General features: G+C 49.9%; 5 protein-coding genes across 5 annotated transcripts; 2 read left to right on the forward strand and 3 right to left on the reverse strand.

Annotated features, from left to right (window-relative positions):
* Positions 1-314: 314 nt before the first annotated feature.
* FMAN_05536 (uncharacterized protein) lies at positions 315-3083 on the reverse strand (the record flags this gene model as incomplete). The annotated part of the gene is made up of 5 exons (XM_041827794.1): positions 315-1047; positions 1096-2266; positions 2314-2493; positions 2542-2860; positions 2919-3083. 5 exons carry the CDS (start codon positions 3081-3083, stop codon positions 315-317), a joined length of 2568 nt encoding a protein of 855 aa, XP_041678722.1.
* Positions 3084-4716: 1633 nt separating this feature from the next.
* Positions 4717-7964, forward strand: FMAN_05535 (uncharacterized protein; the record flags this gene model as incomplete). The annotated part of the gene is made up of 3 exons (XM_041827795.1): positions 4717-5474; positions 5523-7737; positions 7785-7964. The coding sequence occupies 3 exons, from the start codon at positions 4717-4719 to the stop codon at positions 7962-7964; spliced, it is 3153 nt and encodes a 1050-aa protein (XP_041678723.1).
* Positions 7965-8234: 270 nt separating this feature from the next.
* FMAN_05534 (putative zinc metallo-protease) lies at positions 8235-9749 on the reverse strand (the record flags this gene model as incomplete). Its single annotated transcript, XM_041827796.1, has 3 exons — positions 8235-8681; positions 8732-9661; positions 9735-9749. 3 exons carry the CDS (start codon positions 9747-9749, stop codon positions 8235-8237), a joined length of 1392 nt encoding a protein of 463 aa, XP_041678724.1.
* Positions 9750-10424: 675 nt separating this feature from the next.
* FMAN_05533 (uncharacterized protein) lies at positions 10425-11984 on the reverse strand (the record flags this gene model as incomplete). Its single annotated transcript, XM_041827798.1, has 5 exons — positions 10425-10907; positions 10959-11202; positions 11255-11403; positions 11453-11724; positions 11801-11984. The coding sequence occupies 5 exons, from the start codon at positions 11982-11984 to the stop codon at positions 10425-10427; spliced, it is 1332 nt and encodes a 443-aa protein (XP_041678725.1).
* Positions 11985-12894: 910 nt separating this feature from the next.
* FMAN_05532 (uncharacterized protein) lies at positions 12895-15962 on the forward strand (the record flags this gene model as incomplete). Its single annotated transcript, XM_041827799.1, has 2 exons — positions 12895-13181; positions 13235-15962. The coding sequence occupies 2 exons, from the start codon at positions 12895-12897 to the stop codon at positions 15960-15962; spliced, it is 3015 nt and encodes a 1004-aa protein (XP_041678726.1).
* Positions 15963-16268: the final 306 nt, after the last annotated feature.

Genomic DNA, 16268 nt, shown 5'->3' on the forward strand with positions numbered 1-16268 from the left:
GATGAACATGAAGGTTACTCATGAGATAAAAGCTTCGAATAGTGCTAGTTTACAAGAAAAATTTGGTTCTGATATATATGGGTGCTCTGTTTTTCGTACAGCCTAATATTGTTGAGAATCTGCGTTGTTGTTGGTGATGAGACGTCAACTTGCAAATTTGAACAATAGACTTGGATAACTTATTATCAAGACAAGACAGAAATAGAACAAGGCTTTATACAATCAGATAATCACATGTTTTATTTCTAAAGCGCCATAAATGCTTGATTTCCAAAATAACTCACAAACAGCCATCACCTCTACGTAGACGTGCCTCATCGCCCAGCCAAGGGCGTAGGTTTGGACTGAATCTCACGAATGGTGTCCCTCGTCCTCGAGTTCGCCTCGAAGCTAGCCTCAATAAGGTCTACAACCTCAGAGACCGAAAAGTACAGACTCAATTCGCTTTCGCACCATATATACCGCACCTCGTTAAGATTGCTCTGCAGAACCTCGCTCAGATACTTGAGACGCAGCCAGCTGGGGGCGTACTGAGCAGTCTGAGGAACCTCATCCTCTGACTTGGCGGTTCCTGTGAGGGTGCTGGGCAGGAAGAGGTCGTCAAGCTCAGTAGCTATAGCGATGGTTTTTGCAATATTGTATGCCTCGTCTTGGCCGATGGACGACATCTCGAGGACGTCTGTGATGAGCTTGGTAGCGAGAGCATCAGCCAACGAACCCAAAGCCTGAGTCCAGACTGAACGAGCGAGGATAGGTTTCCAGACAGAAGCCATGGCACGGATGCGGCCCGAAGCCAACTCGACACAAGCCTCCATCTCATCTTGCTGCAGAAGGCTTTGCGCCCCACCTAGGAAATCTCGAAGAATGGTCTTTTGGATGTTCATCTCGTTGGCATAGCTGCGATTAGCGAAGGCTTGCAAGCTCTTGATGTCGTTGTCAAGCCGTAGCATGTTTCGCGCCCGAGGTGTCAAGTCCTCTCGCTTCTTCCAGCCATCAGCGAATTCGGAGAGCTTCTCTGCCAGATACATAGCATCGTTGTATAGGAACCTGTTCCGGATTAGTCACGCACTCCGCCATTTCTTGGGATGTCCTTACATGTTGCCACCCTCACTTCTAGAGTAGTAATAAGGTGAGATGGCCCTGAACAAGGCCAATGCAAATGTTGGCAGACCGAATAGACCAGGCGCTGTAGCTGCGACAGGAGCATATTCCACATCGTCCCTCGTGAGTGCAGCACCATCCTCTAGGATGGCATAAATTAGTTCAAGGACCGGCTCAGGCATGGACGAAATGCTATAAGTCTCCTTTAGTACGAGCTCTCGAGTCTCATCTTGGGCATGAGGGGTTTTGCTCTTTGGTTTCGATGCCTGTACTGGCTCTTGGGTTGTGTCCTCGTCTCCCCAGCCCCAAGCAGCAGCAGCATCATCTTCATCGTCCTTTTCTGGTGCATCTTTGGAGTCCTTGGCCTCAGTAGCGGTGTTTTCCTCATCCCATCCCCATGCATCTGCTCCATCGTCTTCGTCGGCTTTCGTAGAGCCCGGGCCCTTTGACGCAGATTTGTTCTGGCCTTCGGGTTGCTCATTATCTTCCTCCCATGCATCACCCCAATCAGCTCCCCAGTCAGCAGCTTCGGTGTTTGCTGCGGCTCCTCCTGGCGTCTTTGTGATCTCTTTGCCTTCTGCCAGGGATACCATTTGCTTCTCGACCTTCTCGACCTGTTTTGACTCACCAATCCCACCAAGTAACTTGGATCGGACAGAGTCGAGCGTTGTCTCACGACACTTTCCAACCCATATTGACGGCGCATTGTCAACCCAGTTTTGTAAATCCGTGAAGCCCGTATATCCATGTCGAGTCAGCGACTGGCAGAATTCACGAGCTCTCTTGATCATGGCCTGGAAGTTGTCCATCTCTTTTAACGATGAAGGTACTGCAACCTCCAGCCACTCCTCAATCAGCTTGGGTATCACGTCTCCCATCATAAAGTTACCAAGTGATGGCAAGAGATCAGAAGGTAGTTTTTGGGCGAGAAAAGCGAAGGCCGTTTCTAGGTCGCTGAGCAAAGAATTGACTGATCTTGGCGCTTGCCCTGATAGCTTGAGGACCTCTCCATCTGCCTGTATAGTAGGCAAAGTATCATTTTTGACATCCATACGGGGAGATATGACTGCGGCATCCAAGTTTCGCCATAACTGCTCCATGCGCTCATCAACCTCTTTGTAAGCTTGAAGGCCAACTACTGCATCAGAGAGGCTCATTTGCTCATCTAAAACTTTGTTAGCGGTAGTGGTGTCCGAGAGGCAGTTTCCTTACCCTCAACAGCGCTGTAAACGGCGAATTGGCGTGTCTCAATATCCGCATGAATTAATGTCTTCCATATATGGTCGAAAACCTCATGAACAGAAGACTTGAGCTCGAAACTTCGAAGATTCAAAAGTTTCATGACTCGACAGGTTTTGCTTACACCGATTTGGTCAATTGCTTCCCATGACTCTGTCAAGTGGTGAGTATGATATCGGCATGGGGAATTTTGCAACATACTCTCGAGTAGCCGCAGCGAGTCTAATATACGGCGTTCATTCTTAGCAGCTTCTACTTCACTTAGGAGCTGGTTAACGCGTTTGATAGCTTGCAATGCGCCGTGCAGCTGTTGACTGTACTGGACTTCCCGATTCAAGAATTCAGACTTTTCCTCCGCATCTTGAATCGCCTCGCCAGAAACATCAGGAGCTTCGGATTGCCGTTCGATCTCATTGGCCATCGCCTTGGAGCGGAATATGTCCTCCTGTAGAGTCTTTGAATTCCGCACCCAGGAATCAACATCTTGCTTTGTTTCTTGGTTGATGGTGTGTAGCTCGGCCTGTGGGCGTCGTGAGCAACATAGCTGGTTGAAGTTCGTTTGAACAGAGTTATATTACCTCCAGATCTCGCTTGGCTTTTGCCAGAGCTTGGATCGCAGGTTGTAGGTCGGTTTCGGAGACAGGAGGTAGAACGGAGATATCGTCGGGGAATCGACCTTCGAGGGAGAAAGCGACGAGAGCGTCGCTCAGCTGTTGCGGAGCTTGCTCCGTTGTCGCGGCCATCGTGATAGAGGGAGGTGTATTATCGTAAGAAAGTCGGACAACGTAGGTGAAGCTAGTTGTGTATCGTCGGTTTAGCAGAACGGCTGCTGAGTTGTTCGTGGAGCGTAATAGTGAGATGTTGCACTTGTGGGACTCGAATAGTAATTAGATAGCTCAAAGTTCAAAGTGAAACATCAATATCCTCATGGCTTGCTGTGGGCTCTTGTCATGAGCTGGTGGTGTCTGTCGCAAGTTACAGTCGAGAATCAGCCACAAGCTGGCAACTTTCCAGTGCCGTCATGACAGCACTACAGCTTCCCTCCCTGGCGCACCTGCCACTTTCCCACTGAAGCCAAGCACTAAGTGGCTGAACATTGGCCAGTGCGCTTAGCGGCAGTACAGCCAATCAATGGCGAGCACAAGCCACTTTAATGGATTGTTCATGAAAGCCCATCTTTGGATTGCATTGTTCTTGAGGTCATGAATGGAAAGACAAGGACCGTGCCAACCAAAATTGAGAATGCTGACAGCCATTTGGCTTGTGCTCCTACCTATCTAGAGTTGTGATGATGGCGGAGGCTATACCCGGATAGATGCCTAGGTTTAATTCGTGCTTGTGGTTAATGGGAGCAAAAGATGCTAAACAATGTTGGTTGCTCCCACTCATAAGAATGTTTGCTCACATCCAATGTCTTGTTTCAATCCCCTTTCTATATAAAGCATCTACCTATTTCAATCTTTCTTCCGCACCCTCAGCCGTCTTCTGTCGTATTCCTGGTACCAATTTACACCAAGTGCTACCTCGATAGCGGGGTAATTTTTCTCGTCAGGCCCATTCCCAGTAACTGATTGGACCCCTCCTCTCCTCGTCATTCTTACTCGCAGCAACCTACAGCCTTATCTTACAGTACTTAGGCAACAAATCTTTGAAGGTGAGTAAAGTATTTTCCTTGTGATCAGGTACTGTCTGCATTGCGTGTCACATATTTTGGTGCGTTTCTGCCTTGTCTGCCTTGTCCTTCACCCTTTTTTCTTCCTTGTCAGTCTTCTTCTCTTGATGGCGGGGTCTTGTGTATCTGTGCTGTTGTGTAACAGCTATTCACGAGATTTCGTATATCAGCATAACTCTGCCTGTTCCTCTGTATGAAGTTGGCTGGAACCCTCGCTTCTTCTTTTCAGTTGGATGCAGATCGAGTTGAACTCTGACTACTGTCAGCTACTTTTTCTCAGATTGGGATATAACTGTCATCGACAAAGCACTTTCACCGTCGTGATGTCACCCAAAAACTCCATTTCACGATATGTTGTTGCAGTGGTAGTCGCCCTGCTCAGCGTTATCGTCTATACAATCATGTCAAACGTTCCTCTTGCGGCTACCAGCATTGAGTTAGTCACGTCTTCTCATTGACACAGTTGCTTCTCTCGGTTGAACCCAATCACCGTCCGCTTGTATGAGCGCCACTCCCGATTCTTGTTTCCTCAACCGCTCACAGTCTCATAATATCCCGTGGATCACTAAATTATCACGTGCTCTTACTTTATAAGCCCGAATCTCTTCCTCTATCTCTTTGAATCCTCTCAAATTTCTATATATAAGTGGTTTGCTAACTTAACAAGTTCTATTTGGAGCCTCGTAGGCCTCAAACACTTCAAGATGTCACCAGAACCTTCAAAGTCGCATTTCCGCAAGATACAGAGCTTCAAAACGGACTATGCGCCTTGCACAATCACTCAATATGTGTCAGACCGGAGTGGAATGCAGGTTGTTGTCGCTGACCGCAAAGGTCCTAAGCTCAATGGCTACTTCACCTTAGCCACTGAGATCTTTGACGACTCTGGCGCTCCTCACACTCTTGAGCATCTCATCTTTATGGGTTCCAAGAGCTACCAGTACAAGGGTCTTCTTGACAAGCTCTCTTCCCGAGCATACTCTCACACAAACGCCTGGACTGCTACCGACCACACGGCTTACACACTTGAAACCGCCGGTTGGGATGGTTTCGCCCAAGTTCTCCCTGTGTACCTCGAGCATGTCATCTTGCCTACCATTACGGATGAGAGTATTGTGACCGAGGTCTGGCACATCGACGGCGAAGGCAACGATGCTGGTGTTGTCTATTCTGAAATGCAAGCTGTGCAATTCCGCAGCTCTGAGCTCATGGATATCAAGGCCCGTCGTCTCCTCTACCCTGAAAACGTTGGATTCCGTTATGAGACTGGTGGCATGACTGATGCGCTTCGAGTTCTTGCCCCTGAACGTATCCGTCAGTTCCATCGAGACATGTACCAGCCCCGAAACCTTTGCTTGGTTCTTGTAGGTGAGGTCAACCAAGATGAGCTTATCCAGATCCTCGAAGACTTTGAAGAGTCTATCAAGGATGACATTCCTTCTCTTGATACTCCTTTCAAGAGGTGAGTTGCATAATTACTAGAGAATTGTGCTTTGCTGACTAGCCACAGGCCTTGGATTGACTCCGCCCAACCTCCAAAGATTAACGAGACACAGATTGTGACCGTTGAGTTCCCAGAGGAAGACGAGTCTGTTGGAGAGGTCCTCGTTGGTTTCTTTGGACCTAACTGCAATGACCTCATCCAATCATCTGCCCTCAATGTGCTTCTCACATACCTCTGCGGTTCTTCTGTCTCCATTCTCGAGAATGTCATGGTTGAAAAGGAGGAGCTCGCCAGTTCAGTCTCTTACTGGACCGACCCTCGACCTGACATGGTCATTTGGCTGCAGCCCACAGGTGTTGCCACTGAGAAGCTTGAATTTGTCGAGAAGCGACTGTTTGAGCTTCTGAAGGAAGTTGCCTCGAAGCCTATCGACATGGATTACATGAGAGAGTGCATCCGTCGTGAGAAGCGTCAAGTCAAGTACCATGCTGAGACATCCGAGTCTTTCTACGCTACAAATATCATCACCGACTACCTCTTTGGTAAGCGAGATGGCTCTACCCTTAAGGATCTGAAGGATTTGGAAGAGTACGATGTTTTGGAAAAGTGGACAGACCAACAGTGGCGAGACTTCCTCAGCAAATGGATGGCTGACGCTCCTCACATCTCAATCCTCGGCAAGCCTTCCCATGAACTGGCCACCAAGATGAAGAGGGACGAAGAAGCTCGGATTGCCAAGCGCAAGGAGGATTTGGGTGCTGAAGGTTTGGAGAAACTTGCCAAGCGTCTCGAAGATGCGAAGAAGAAGAATGATGAGCCCATTCCCGCCTCTGTCGTCGATCGCTGGAGTGTTCCTAGCACGGATTCTATCCACTTCATTGAGTCCGATACTGCTCGTTCAGGACATGCTCGCGCAGTCGGTCTGGGTAGTGGTTCGGCACAGAAACTCATTGATGGTACAACTCAAGGCAAGCTTCCTCTTTTCATCCAATTTGAGGATGTTCCCACCAACTTTGTTCACATCACCATCCACATCGGCACTTCTCAAGTTCCCAATGAGCTCAAGCCCCTGATGCCAATCTTTAGCGACAACTTTTTCAACACGCACATCATGCGTGATGGAAAGCAAGTCGGCTTCGAGCAGGTTGTCATGGAACTTGAACGAGACACTATCAGCTACTCCCTCCATTCTGCTCGCTACATCAGCGACCCTGACGGTATAATGATCCAGTTCCAGGTTGAGCCTGAAAAGTATGCTGCAGCCGTTGAGTGGATTCGCACCATGATGTTTGATTCAATCTTCGATCCCCAGCGACTTAAAGCCAGCGTTACCAAGGCTTTGGCTGACATCCCTGAGTCAAAGCGTGATGGCAAGTCTATGGCCAGCGAGGTCAACGCTGCTATTCACATGGAAAAGTCCTCGCTAGCTGTTGCCAAGCGTGTGCTTGTTCGCGCAGTGTATCTGAAGAGGCTCAAGAAGCTTCTCGAGAAGGAACCTGAGAAGGTTGTCGGTTGGTTCAACACTGTTCGAGACTCGCTTTTCACTTTCCAGAACCTCCGTTTCCTTGTCACAGCCAATCTCGAAACTCTTCCCGACCCCTTGACTACTTGGGACACGCTCTCTAAGTCTCTGACTGTTGCTGAGAACATGGTTGAGATCCCTAAGCCTGTGAGCCTGCTCAACGATGAAGGCCGTAACCCTGGATCAGTTGGCGCTATCATTGTGCCCATGACTACTCTGGAGAGCTCCTACTCAGTCTCAACAGCCCAAGGCCTGGCCTCCTTCGACGATCCTCGTCTCGCCTCCATCATGGTTGCCATAGGATATCTCGAAGCTGCTGAGGGTCCTCTCTGGAACGCTGTTCGTGGTGCCGGATACGCTTACGGTGTCTACTTCTCTCGGGATATTAACTCTGGTATCATCTCATACCATGTCTACCGCTCACCCGATGCTTATAAGGCTATCAAGGCCTCCAAGGAGGCCATCACCAAGATTGCCAAGGGTGAAGTTGAAATTGATCGCCACTTGCTCGAAGGCACCATCAGCCAGATCGTCGTTATGTTCGCCGATGAACAATCCACCATGCCTAGCGCCGCCCAGCAGAACTTTGTCCAGGGTGTTGTCCGTGGTCTGCCTAAGGATTGGGGCAAGGAGGTTCTGCGACGCGTACGAGCCGTTACCGAGGATGAGATCAAAACTGCGCTTCTCGAGACTGTCCTACCGTGCTTTGAGCCTGGCAAGAGCAATATTGTTGTCACTGCCGCCAAGATCATGCAAGAGGTTTGTTTCCCTCCCCATCTTTTCTAGTCATTACTAACAATTCCCAGGGAATGGAGACAGCATTCAAGGGCATGGGCTACAAGGTCCAGACTCATGAGCTCAGCTACTTCCACGATGATTACGGCCTGAAGCCCGAAGAAGGCGAAGAGGAAGAGTCATCTGAAGAAGATGAAGGGTTGGAAGGCTCTGAAGGATCATACGATTCTGACGAGTCATATGATGATTAGATGAACAAAATGAGTAAAATGTAGATGGCGCACAGGTAGACTCTGGGATCATCAAGAGCATATCGGTAGCAATGCCATGAATAGATAAGATTAAAAAAAAAACACTTCTAATGTACAGTCGAGCCTGGTTCTATACGTGTCTAAGGGTGGCCAAGTCCTTTCTAGATGACCAGCTCAAATTAGCCATTTTCCTATGTCTAAAACGCATTCCCAAAGAGACTAAAGATCTCTTACTGAGATGCAATCTAAAAAGATGATATTTTGCTGCATCTACAGCTCATCACGTCCGCTGGCCTTGACAACACCCTCCTTCTCGTTGTCAATTGACTTATCAGTGACACCCTCGGTGACACCCTCAGAGCCCTTCCAGCCGAGGGCCTTGAGGCGCTCAGACAGATGGGGGTGAGAGAAGTGGTAGCTCGCGTAAATCCAATCGGCGTCCATGGTGCTAAGGTTCTGGATCTGGAGCTTGAGGAGAGAGCGGGCAAGCTCCTCGGGGTAACCAAGCTGCTTAGCGAAGGCATCGGCCTGGAACTCGAACTTGCGGCTAACGATGTGCATAAGCAGGTTGATGACGAGATCCATAGGAGCAAGAGCATCAGAGAAGAGGATGAAACCAATGATGATGGGGTGCTGCTTGAGGAAGCCGAATGAGGAGTACAGAGAGTGGTTGTTGATGAAGACCGAGAAGAGGAGGAAGATGTAGAAAGTGTGAGCCTAAATCGCATTAGCTTCAGTATTATTCCAATGTAAATTCATAAACTTACCTGAGAGATGCCGAAGAGGCTGGTCGTGTGACCAAGCTTCCAGTGACCCAATTCGTGAGCGAGAACAGCAACAACCTCATCAGGCTCGCTCTTCTCAATGAGAGTATCGTAGATGACAATGTGCTTCTTCCAGGGGAGACCAAAGAAATAGGCGTTGGAGTGGGCGCTTCGCTTGCTTCCATCAATGACATAGAGCTCGTGAAGGGGGAACTTGAGGCTAGCAGCGAGAGCTTCAACCTTGGTCTTGAGCTCACCATCCTCAAGAGGAGACAGCTTGTTGAACAGAGGCAGAATAGCAACGGGGTAGATGGTGATCATAAAGACCTGGAGAGCAATGACGAAGAGCCACAGGTAGTAGAAGAACTGGTTACCAGTCTTCTGGATGATCTTGAGGAAACCGGCGAGGAAAGGAGGCGCGAGAACGAACGTGAGGGCTTGGGTCTTGATGAGATCGGTGACGAAGAGCTTGGGCGTCTGTTTGTTGAAACCAAACTTCTCCTCAAGGACGAATGTCTGATAGATCGAAGACGGAAGACGAAGAAGCTGGCTAATAACGGCGAAAGTCAAGACGAAGACGATAGTATGGCTGATCTCTCCAGTGAAGCGCGCAGGAGCCCACTTGAGAAGAAGATCGCCAGTCCAGGACCACAGTTTAGGAAGGACATCGAAGTGCATAAAAGCGATATTCTGAACCTGAGAGTAGAATCCGTTGATGATTTCAAACTTTGCCTTGGCGCGGCCGTAGGCTTGAGACTTGTCGAACACTTCCTGGGAGACTTCCTTGGAGAGGACGGCGGGGGGACTAGTTTTCTGAAGGACGCGGTATTGACGGAGAGTGAGGAACGATTCGAAGAGGTACTGGCCTACGGAGAAGCCCATGATGAGCTTCTTCCATGGGAAGAGCGGGCGATCGAGGAAGCGCGCGAGGCGCTGTTGGAGTTAGCATCCATTGAAGTAATTGAACAATCTGACCAGGCTCAGGGCATGCGAGATATTAACGTACCTGAAGGAAATCCATGGTTGCGGTGCTGTTGATGAACCGAAAACCTGGGGTTGTAGTTGTAAGAGCGAAGCTACCTCAGGCTGCTTAATGCGCCCCTGTTGCGTGGCTTATCAAAGTGGGATGGATGATAGAGATCTGGCCTAACGCACGTCGGCGGTGGTATTCCCCGATATCCCGATGTGCTAATACGACAGAATACGACGTAAGAGCAGAACACTACAGTATTACAGCAGCAGGTGTCATACTCTTGGACGTCATGAATTGTGTAATTCAATTGTCGTGGCGCGAATCATTTATATGTGCATTCGTTGCATAGTCTACTTCACACGTGTCTCACTTCAAAAGGTAGAAATTTCAAGTAGAGCGAGACATGAATGCTCGAATAATCCACAAGCTACGACAATTCATCTTACACGCAGTAGCGAAGCAGCAACAACAAAGAGCAACAAAAAAGCATCTCTAGCAAGTAGCCCAACCAGTAGCCAACTACACAAGATCCTTACTCTTTCGGTACACGTGAAGCCATCGCCATCACGCTCCCAAAAGCTGCAACACCCCAGTTCCCCGCCTGACACAAGATAGCCTGGACCATCAAGCTCACAGGCCAAAAGGGCATCGCAGGTGAAGTCTGGGGAATCTTTTTCTTTTCTTGACACTGGCTCCAGTTTGAGCCCCCTTCCGAGTGGCCTCCTAGTGCCCGTTTGTCGCCGCCGAAGGAACCGGCTGAGGGGGACGTTCAGGACCATAGGCCACTGGCGTTCCTTGCTCGTTGCCTTGTGGTTCCTCCTCTGTATCGTCGTCGAACTCGCTAAGTTCTTCCTCCTCGCCCTCCTCGTCGGAGTAGTCGCTTTCGTCTCCTTCGTTTCCGCCGTGACTATCGGAGTAACCGCTTTCGACGGTGTTGGACATACCGGGTGGCACCCGACGCCCTTGTTGCTGCATTTGCTGGATGATGCTCATGAGCTTCTCCGTCTTCTTCTCGGCGGTTTCTGTCTTCTTCTTCCACTCCTGGCGCTCTTCGGCCATGCGGATGATGTTGGCAGCTGTGGCCTCCTTCTGTCGCTTGAGGGCTTCGTTCTCCTTCTCTAACCGCTTGCCCTTCTTCGACATATCCTCCATCTCTTTGCGGAATGATAGGAACAAGTCGTTACTGTTGTTCAAGGTATCCTCCACCTGCTGTGCCATTAGTCAACATGCCGAACTATCTTATCCGAGTCCACCCACCTGCTTAAACTTATCAACGTAAACATTAAGCTGATTCCTCAGCTCAGTTTCTGTTTTGGTAAACGCTTGGACTTGCGCCTGTAGATGTCGGGCCTTTGTCGATTCCCCCTCTGCGTTCTTCTTCTCTCGTTCGTATCGCGCCATATGGTACTGTACTTCGAGTTCCTTGGTGCGCATTAACGAGTGGAAATGCAATTCTCGTAACTCGTATTGCTCGATGAACGATTTGAAGCGAATTCGGAAACTGTGAATAACAGGTGAGCGGACTTCTACGTAAAAGAATGGTCGGGACTGACAGCTCGTCGACTTCCATATCCACCACTTGCTTCTTTGGAGTATCTTTTTCTTCCTGATACCCATCGAGTTTGGTCAAGAGCGTAGCATACTTTTCGTCCCAGTGAGCGTTGTTCCGTTTCTGTGTCGTCTGAAGCTCCTTATTCTCATTCTGCAAATAAGCTTAGCGAATGCCTCTCCGCCAGCCATCTTGCACAAACCTTCATCTTGTTGTTGTCCCGCTGGAGTTCGCGACATAGCTTTTCCAGCTTCTCCTTGAGACCGACAGTCTTATTAAGCTCCGTACGGCTTGCATCTCTCTCTTTTTGTAGGGTGTCCCCGCGCCGCTTGTTCTTCTGATTTTCACGCTCCAATCGTCGCATATCAGCCAACAGTTCACTAGACCGCTTGGTGAGGTGGTCGATTTTCTGCATGTTGTCCATCTTGGATACCTGCTGCAGGAGATCCCGGTTCGCTCTCTTGACTTCACGTTCTGTACCATCCACGTATCAGTATCGTTCCGAATCGATGGGAGGCTGCCGCTTGCAGACGACGAGGGCGTGACGCACCGATCTCCAGCTCTTGCTCCTTGTCTCCAGCGGCATCCTGCTCCAGCTGGGATATCCGCGCATGGAGCAGACGCGATGCCTCGTTGTTATCCATTCCTTTCTTTCCTTTGCCTTTCTTGGTAGGTGAATGAGCGTGTCCGTCATGCCCGTTGGCTACAGGAGCATCCACCTGGCTGGCTGGCATCGCCGTCGAAGCTACGATGGGCCAAGGTAGCGACGGCAATCGTTCAGGCGGGGGTCACGAGGTCAGGAAAGGCCGGGGGCATCGAAGCGGGATGAATCGTCGTTAATCGTGGGTGGGATGTTGGTCGCCAGATGAGGGGTTGAAGTTGTGATAATGAGAAAATGATGCTCAAAACACTATTCGGTATCGGCTGAGATGCGAGAAGATGCTGTTAGTCGGCTTCACGCATGAATTGTCAAGCCCAGCACTCGCAGCGAAGAGGCACGTAGAGTGGTTGAGGAGGGAATATCTTCGCACCCAGATTGGCTTTGTCGGTATGATGATAGCAATCAACACTAACGCTGAGTAATGGCAACAGTACGACCTATATGAATTCCGGAAGGATACAGCGTTGAAGTCAGAGTTCGTTGGACATCGAATAATACAGTCGCTAACGTGTGACAAGATGGAGGGTTCATGGAGGTTTGAGATGGATAGGTTTTGCCATGGACCTTTGTGGTGATTATGTTGGCAATTGCTAAGTCACTAACAGAATCTGGTGGGCGTCTCGGGTCCTTCAGTTAGTGCCTCAATGATCACTAATGCGGCCTTAGAGATCTTTGGCGGTATCCCACAGTGGCCGCTCACTGAGTAGTGTCCACTGGCCACCCACAATTACGGCATGTCCTTGGCACTGACGTGGGCTGGAACCCGGCCTTTCCATGAGAAAACTGCTGGGGTTACAAAGCAGACCCTTTCACTTTTTCGGGGCGAATCGTTCCGGCGTCATTACATGCATGCATCAAAATCTCTGGTGACTGTTTAACGATAATTTCAACTCTTTCATACCTCATATCCGACTGTACACTATTTTCTCTTGGTTCTTCTGTATTATTAGTTCTCTTATTGTGCCTCATAAATCTCCGCCACAATGCTTCGTAATGCCGCCGCCGGCGCTCGAAAGGCCGTCACGGAGCTTTCACAATTTCCTAAGCCCGGCGAGAAGCTTCATGGCTTCACCCTTGTTCGATCCAAGCATGTTCCTGAGCTTGAGTTGACGGCTCTTCACCTTCAGCATGACAAGACAGGAGCCGATTATCTGCACATTGCCCGCGACGACAGCAACAATGTCTTCTCGATCGGTTTCAAGACGAACCCTCCGGATGATACTGGTATTCCTCACATTCTAGAGCATACGACACTATGCGGTAGCGAAAAGTACGACTCGTCTTGGTATAGACATGAAAGCAGAGAATGCTGACTGTCTATAGATATCCCATTCGTGATCCTTTCTTCAAGATGCTTCCACGAACACTATCGAACTTTATGAACGCGTTCACGGCATCAGACCATACTTTCTACCCCTTTGCGACAACCAACGCGCAGGACTTCAAGAACCTCATGTCTGTGTATCTTGACTCAACATTGCACCCACTGCTCAAGAAGTCCGACTTTACCCAGGAGGGTTGGCGAATTGGTCCCGAGAACCCACTTGCTGAGGACGAGGCGAGCAAGAAGTTGGTGTTCAAGGGCGTCGTTTACAACGAGATGAAGGGCCAGATGTCGGATGCTGGGTATTTATACTATATTCGCTTCCACGACCATATCTTTCCTGATATCAACAACTCGGGTGGCGACCCCCAGAAGATCACAGATCTGACATATGAGCAACTGCGAAAGTTCCACGCCGAGCACTACCACCCCAGCAACGCCAAGGTCTTCACTTATGGTGATATGCCCTTGGTTGACCACTTGCAGCAGGTCGATGCTCAGCTCCAGGCTTTCGAGAAGATCCAGGGTGACAAGCAAATTCACGAGCCCGTAACACTGAGCGGCCCCAAGGAAGTTACTCTGTACGGCCCACTTGATCCTCTTGTCGATCCTGATCGTCAGTACAAGACCTCTGTGTCATGGATCATGGGTGACACCACAGACGTGTTGGAGTCTTTCTCCCTGGCACTGCTCTCAACTCTCTTGATGGATGGTTATGGCTCCCCTCTGTACCGAGGTCTTGTTGAGGCTGGCATGGGCGCTGATTGGAGCCCCAACGCTGGATATGACAGCTCTGCTAAGAAGGGAATTTTCTCCATTGGTCTTACCGGTGTTCAGGAGGCTGATGTTCCTAAGCTCAAGGAGAAGGTTCAACAGATCTTGAGGGAAGTCCGTGAGAAAGGTTTCGACAAGACCAAGATCGATGGATCTCTTCATCAGCTCGAGTTATCGCTCAAGCATAAGACTGCTAACTTTGGATTCTCCATGCTGAACCGCCTCAAGCCCAAGTGGTTCAACGGTGTAGACCCCTTTGACTCATTGGCTTGGAACGATACCATCAATGGTTTCCAAGCTAAGATGGCTGAGGGTAACTACCTAGAAGGTCTCATTGACAAGTATCTACTCAACGATAACACTTTGACATTCACAATGGCCCCTTCAAACACCTACGGCGAGGATCTTGTCAAGGAGGAACAGGAGCGACTTTCTACCAGAATCCAGGCAGCTATCAAGGAGGCCGGCAGTGAAGAGAACGCTCGGAAGCATTTCGAGAAGCAAGAGCAGGAGTTGCTGGTCGAACAAAACAAGACTAACACCGAGGACCTCGGCTGTCTGCCTACTGTGCACGTCAAGGACATTCCCCGAAGCAAGGAGCCTGTGGTAGTGCGAGACGAGAATGCCAATGGTACCAAGATCCAGTGGCACGAGGCTCCTACGAACGGCTTGACATACTTCCGTGCTATCAACACATTGGAGAACTTGCCTGATGAGCTTCGCGAGCTGGTCCCTCTGTTCACTGACAGCATCATGCGTCTTGGTACTAAGGACTTGAACATGGAGCAGCTTGAAGACTTGATCAAGCTCAAGACCGGTGGTGTTTCAGTTGGTTACCACTGCACCCCGTCCCCAACCGATTTCCACGCTGCGAGTGAAGGCCTCATCTTCACCGGTATGGCTCTAGATCGCAACGTTCCTGTCATGTTCGATATCATCCAGAAGCTCGTTCTGGGAACCGATTTTGACAGCCCCGAGGCAGCTCTCAGAATTCGACAGCTGCTTCAGGCGTCTGCTGACGGTGTTGTGAACGACATTGCATCCACTGGTCACCGATTCGCAATGGGCAGTGCTGAGTCTGGCCTTACCCGCTCCTCATGGCTTCGACAGCAAGTTTCAGGCCTCTCCCAGGTGCAGCTGGTGACATCTCTGGCTAGCCGACCTGAGACAGATAAGCTTGAAGACGTTATCTCCAAGCTGAAGCAAATTCAGAGCATTGCACTTGCGGGAGGAAACCTGCGGACAGCAATCACCTGCGGTCCAGAGAGTGTTGCAGAGAACGGTGCTTCTCTGCAAAAGTTTGTGGGCAACCTCTCCCGTGATCCTCTCGACCTGAAGAACCCGTCTCCCCGTCAACTTCCCAAGGATAGCAAGACCTTCTATCCTCTGCCCTACCAAGTTTACTACGGTGGGCTTTCAGTACCAACCACATCGTACACGGCAGCGGAGGGCGCACCTCTCCAGATCTTGTCACAGCTCCTTACACATAAGCACCTGCATCACGAAATCCGTGAGAAGGGTGGCGCATATGGTGGAGGTGCTTACTCTCGACCCCTCGATGGCCTCTTTGGCTTCTACTCTTACCGTGACCCCAACCCCCAAAACACACTGAGCATCATGCGCGGTGCTGGGCAATGGGCTGTTGATAAGAAGTGGTCAGACCGCGACCTTGAGGAGGCCAAGATCTCTGTGTTCCAAGGAGTTGATGCACCCAAATCTGTGAACCAGGAAGGCATGGGCCGATTCCTCTCAGGTATCACCGAGGAGATGAAGCAGAAGAAGCGTGAGCAGCTTCTTGACGTAACCAAGGACCAAGTGCGCGAGGTGGCGCAGCGCTATCTCGTTGACGGACTGGCCAAGGGCGAGGGCAGAGTCGCTTTTCTGGGAGAGAAGCAGCCCTGGATTGACGGCGAATGGAAGATTCGCGAAATGGATGTCAAGGGCGCCGAGTAAGGCCAAAAAAATGATTATGAAGCTAATGACGACCTAGAGTTGGAAGCATCGGCATGCTAGAGTTTTGGATGAGCAATGAACAGCTGAAGTTACAGCTGTATGATGGCGTGTACGATGCAGTGTATATTACACAGATGAACAATGCATAAATGACCCTCCTCACGTTGCCTCGCAGCGGAACTTTCCACCCTATGTGAACACGAGGAATTTTGTGCCTCGTTACGCGTTCAGATACGATACATCTCTGTACCTATGCAATGGTACAGAGACCACAGAGCAACGCAAGAGCAGATACAGCCCCTCTTT

This window comes from Fusarium mangiferae (assembly GCF_900044065.1).
Source record: "Fusarium mangiferae strain MRC7560 genome assembly, contig: FMAN_scaffold002, whole genome shotgun sequence".
Lineage (NCBI taxonomy): Eukaryota > Fungi > Ascomycota > Sordariomycetes > Hypocreales > Nectriaceae > Fusarium > Fusarium mangiferae.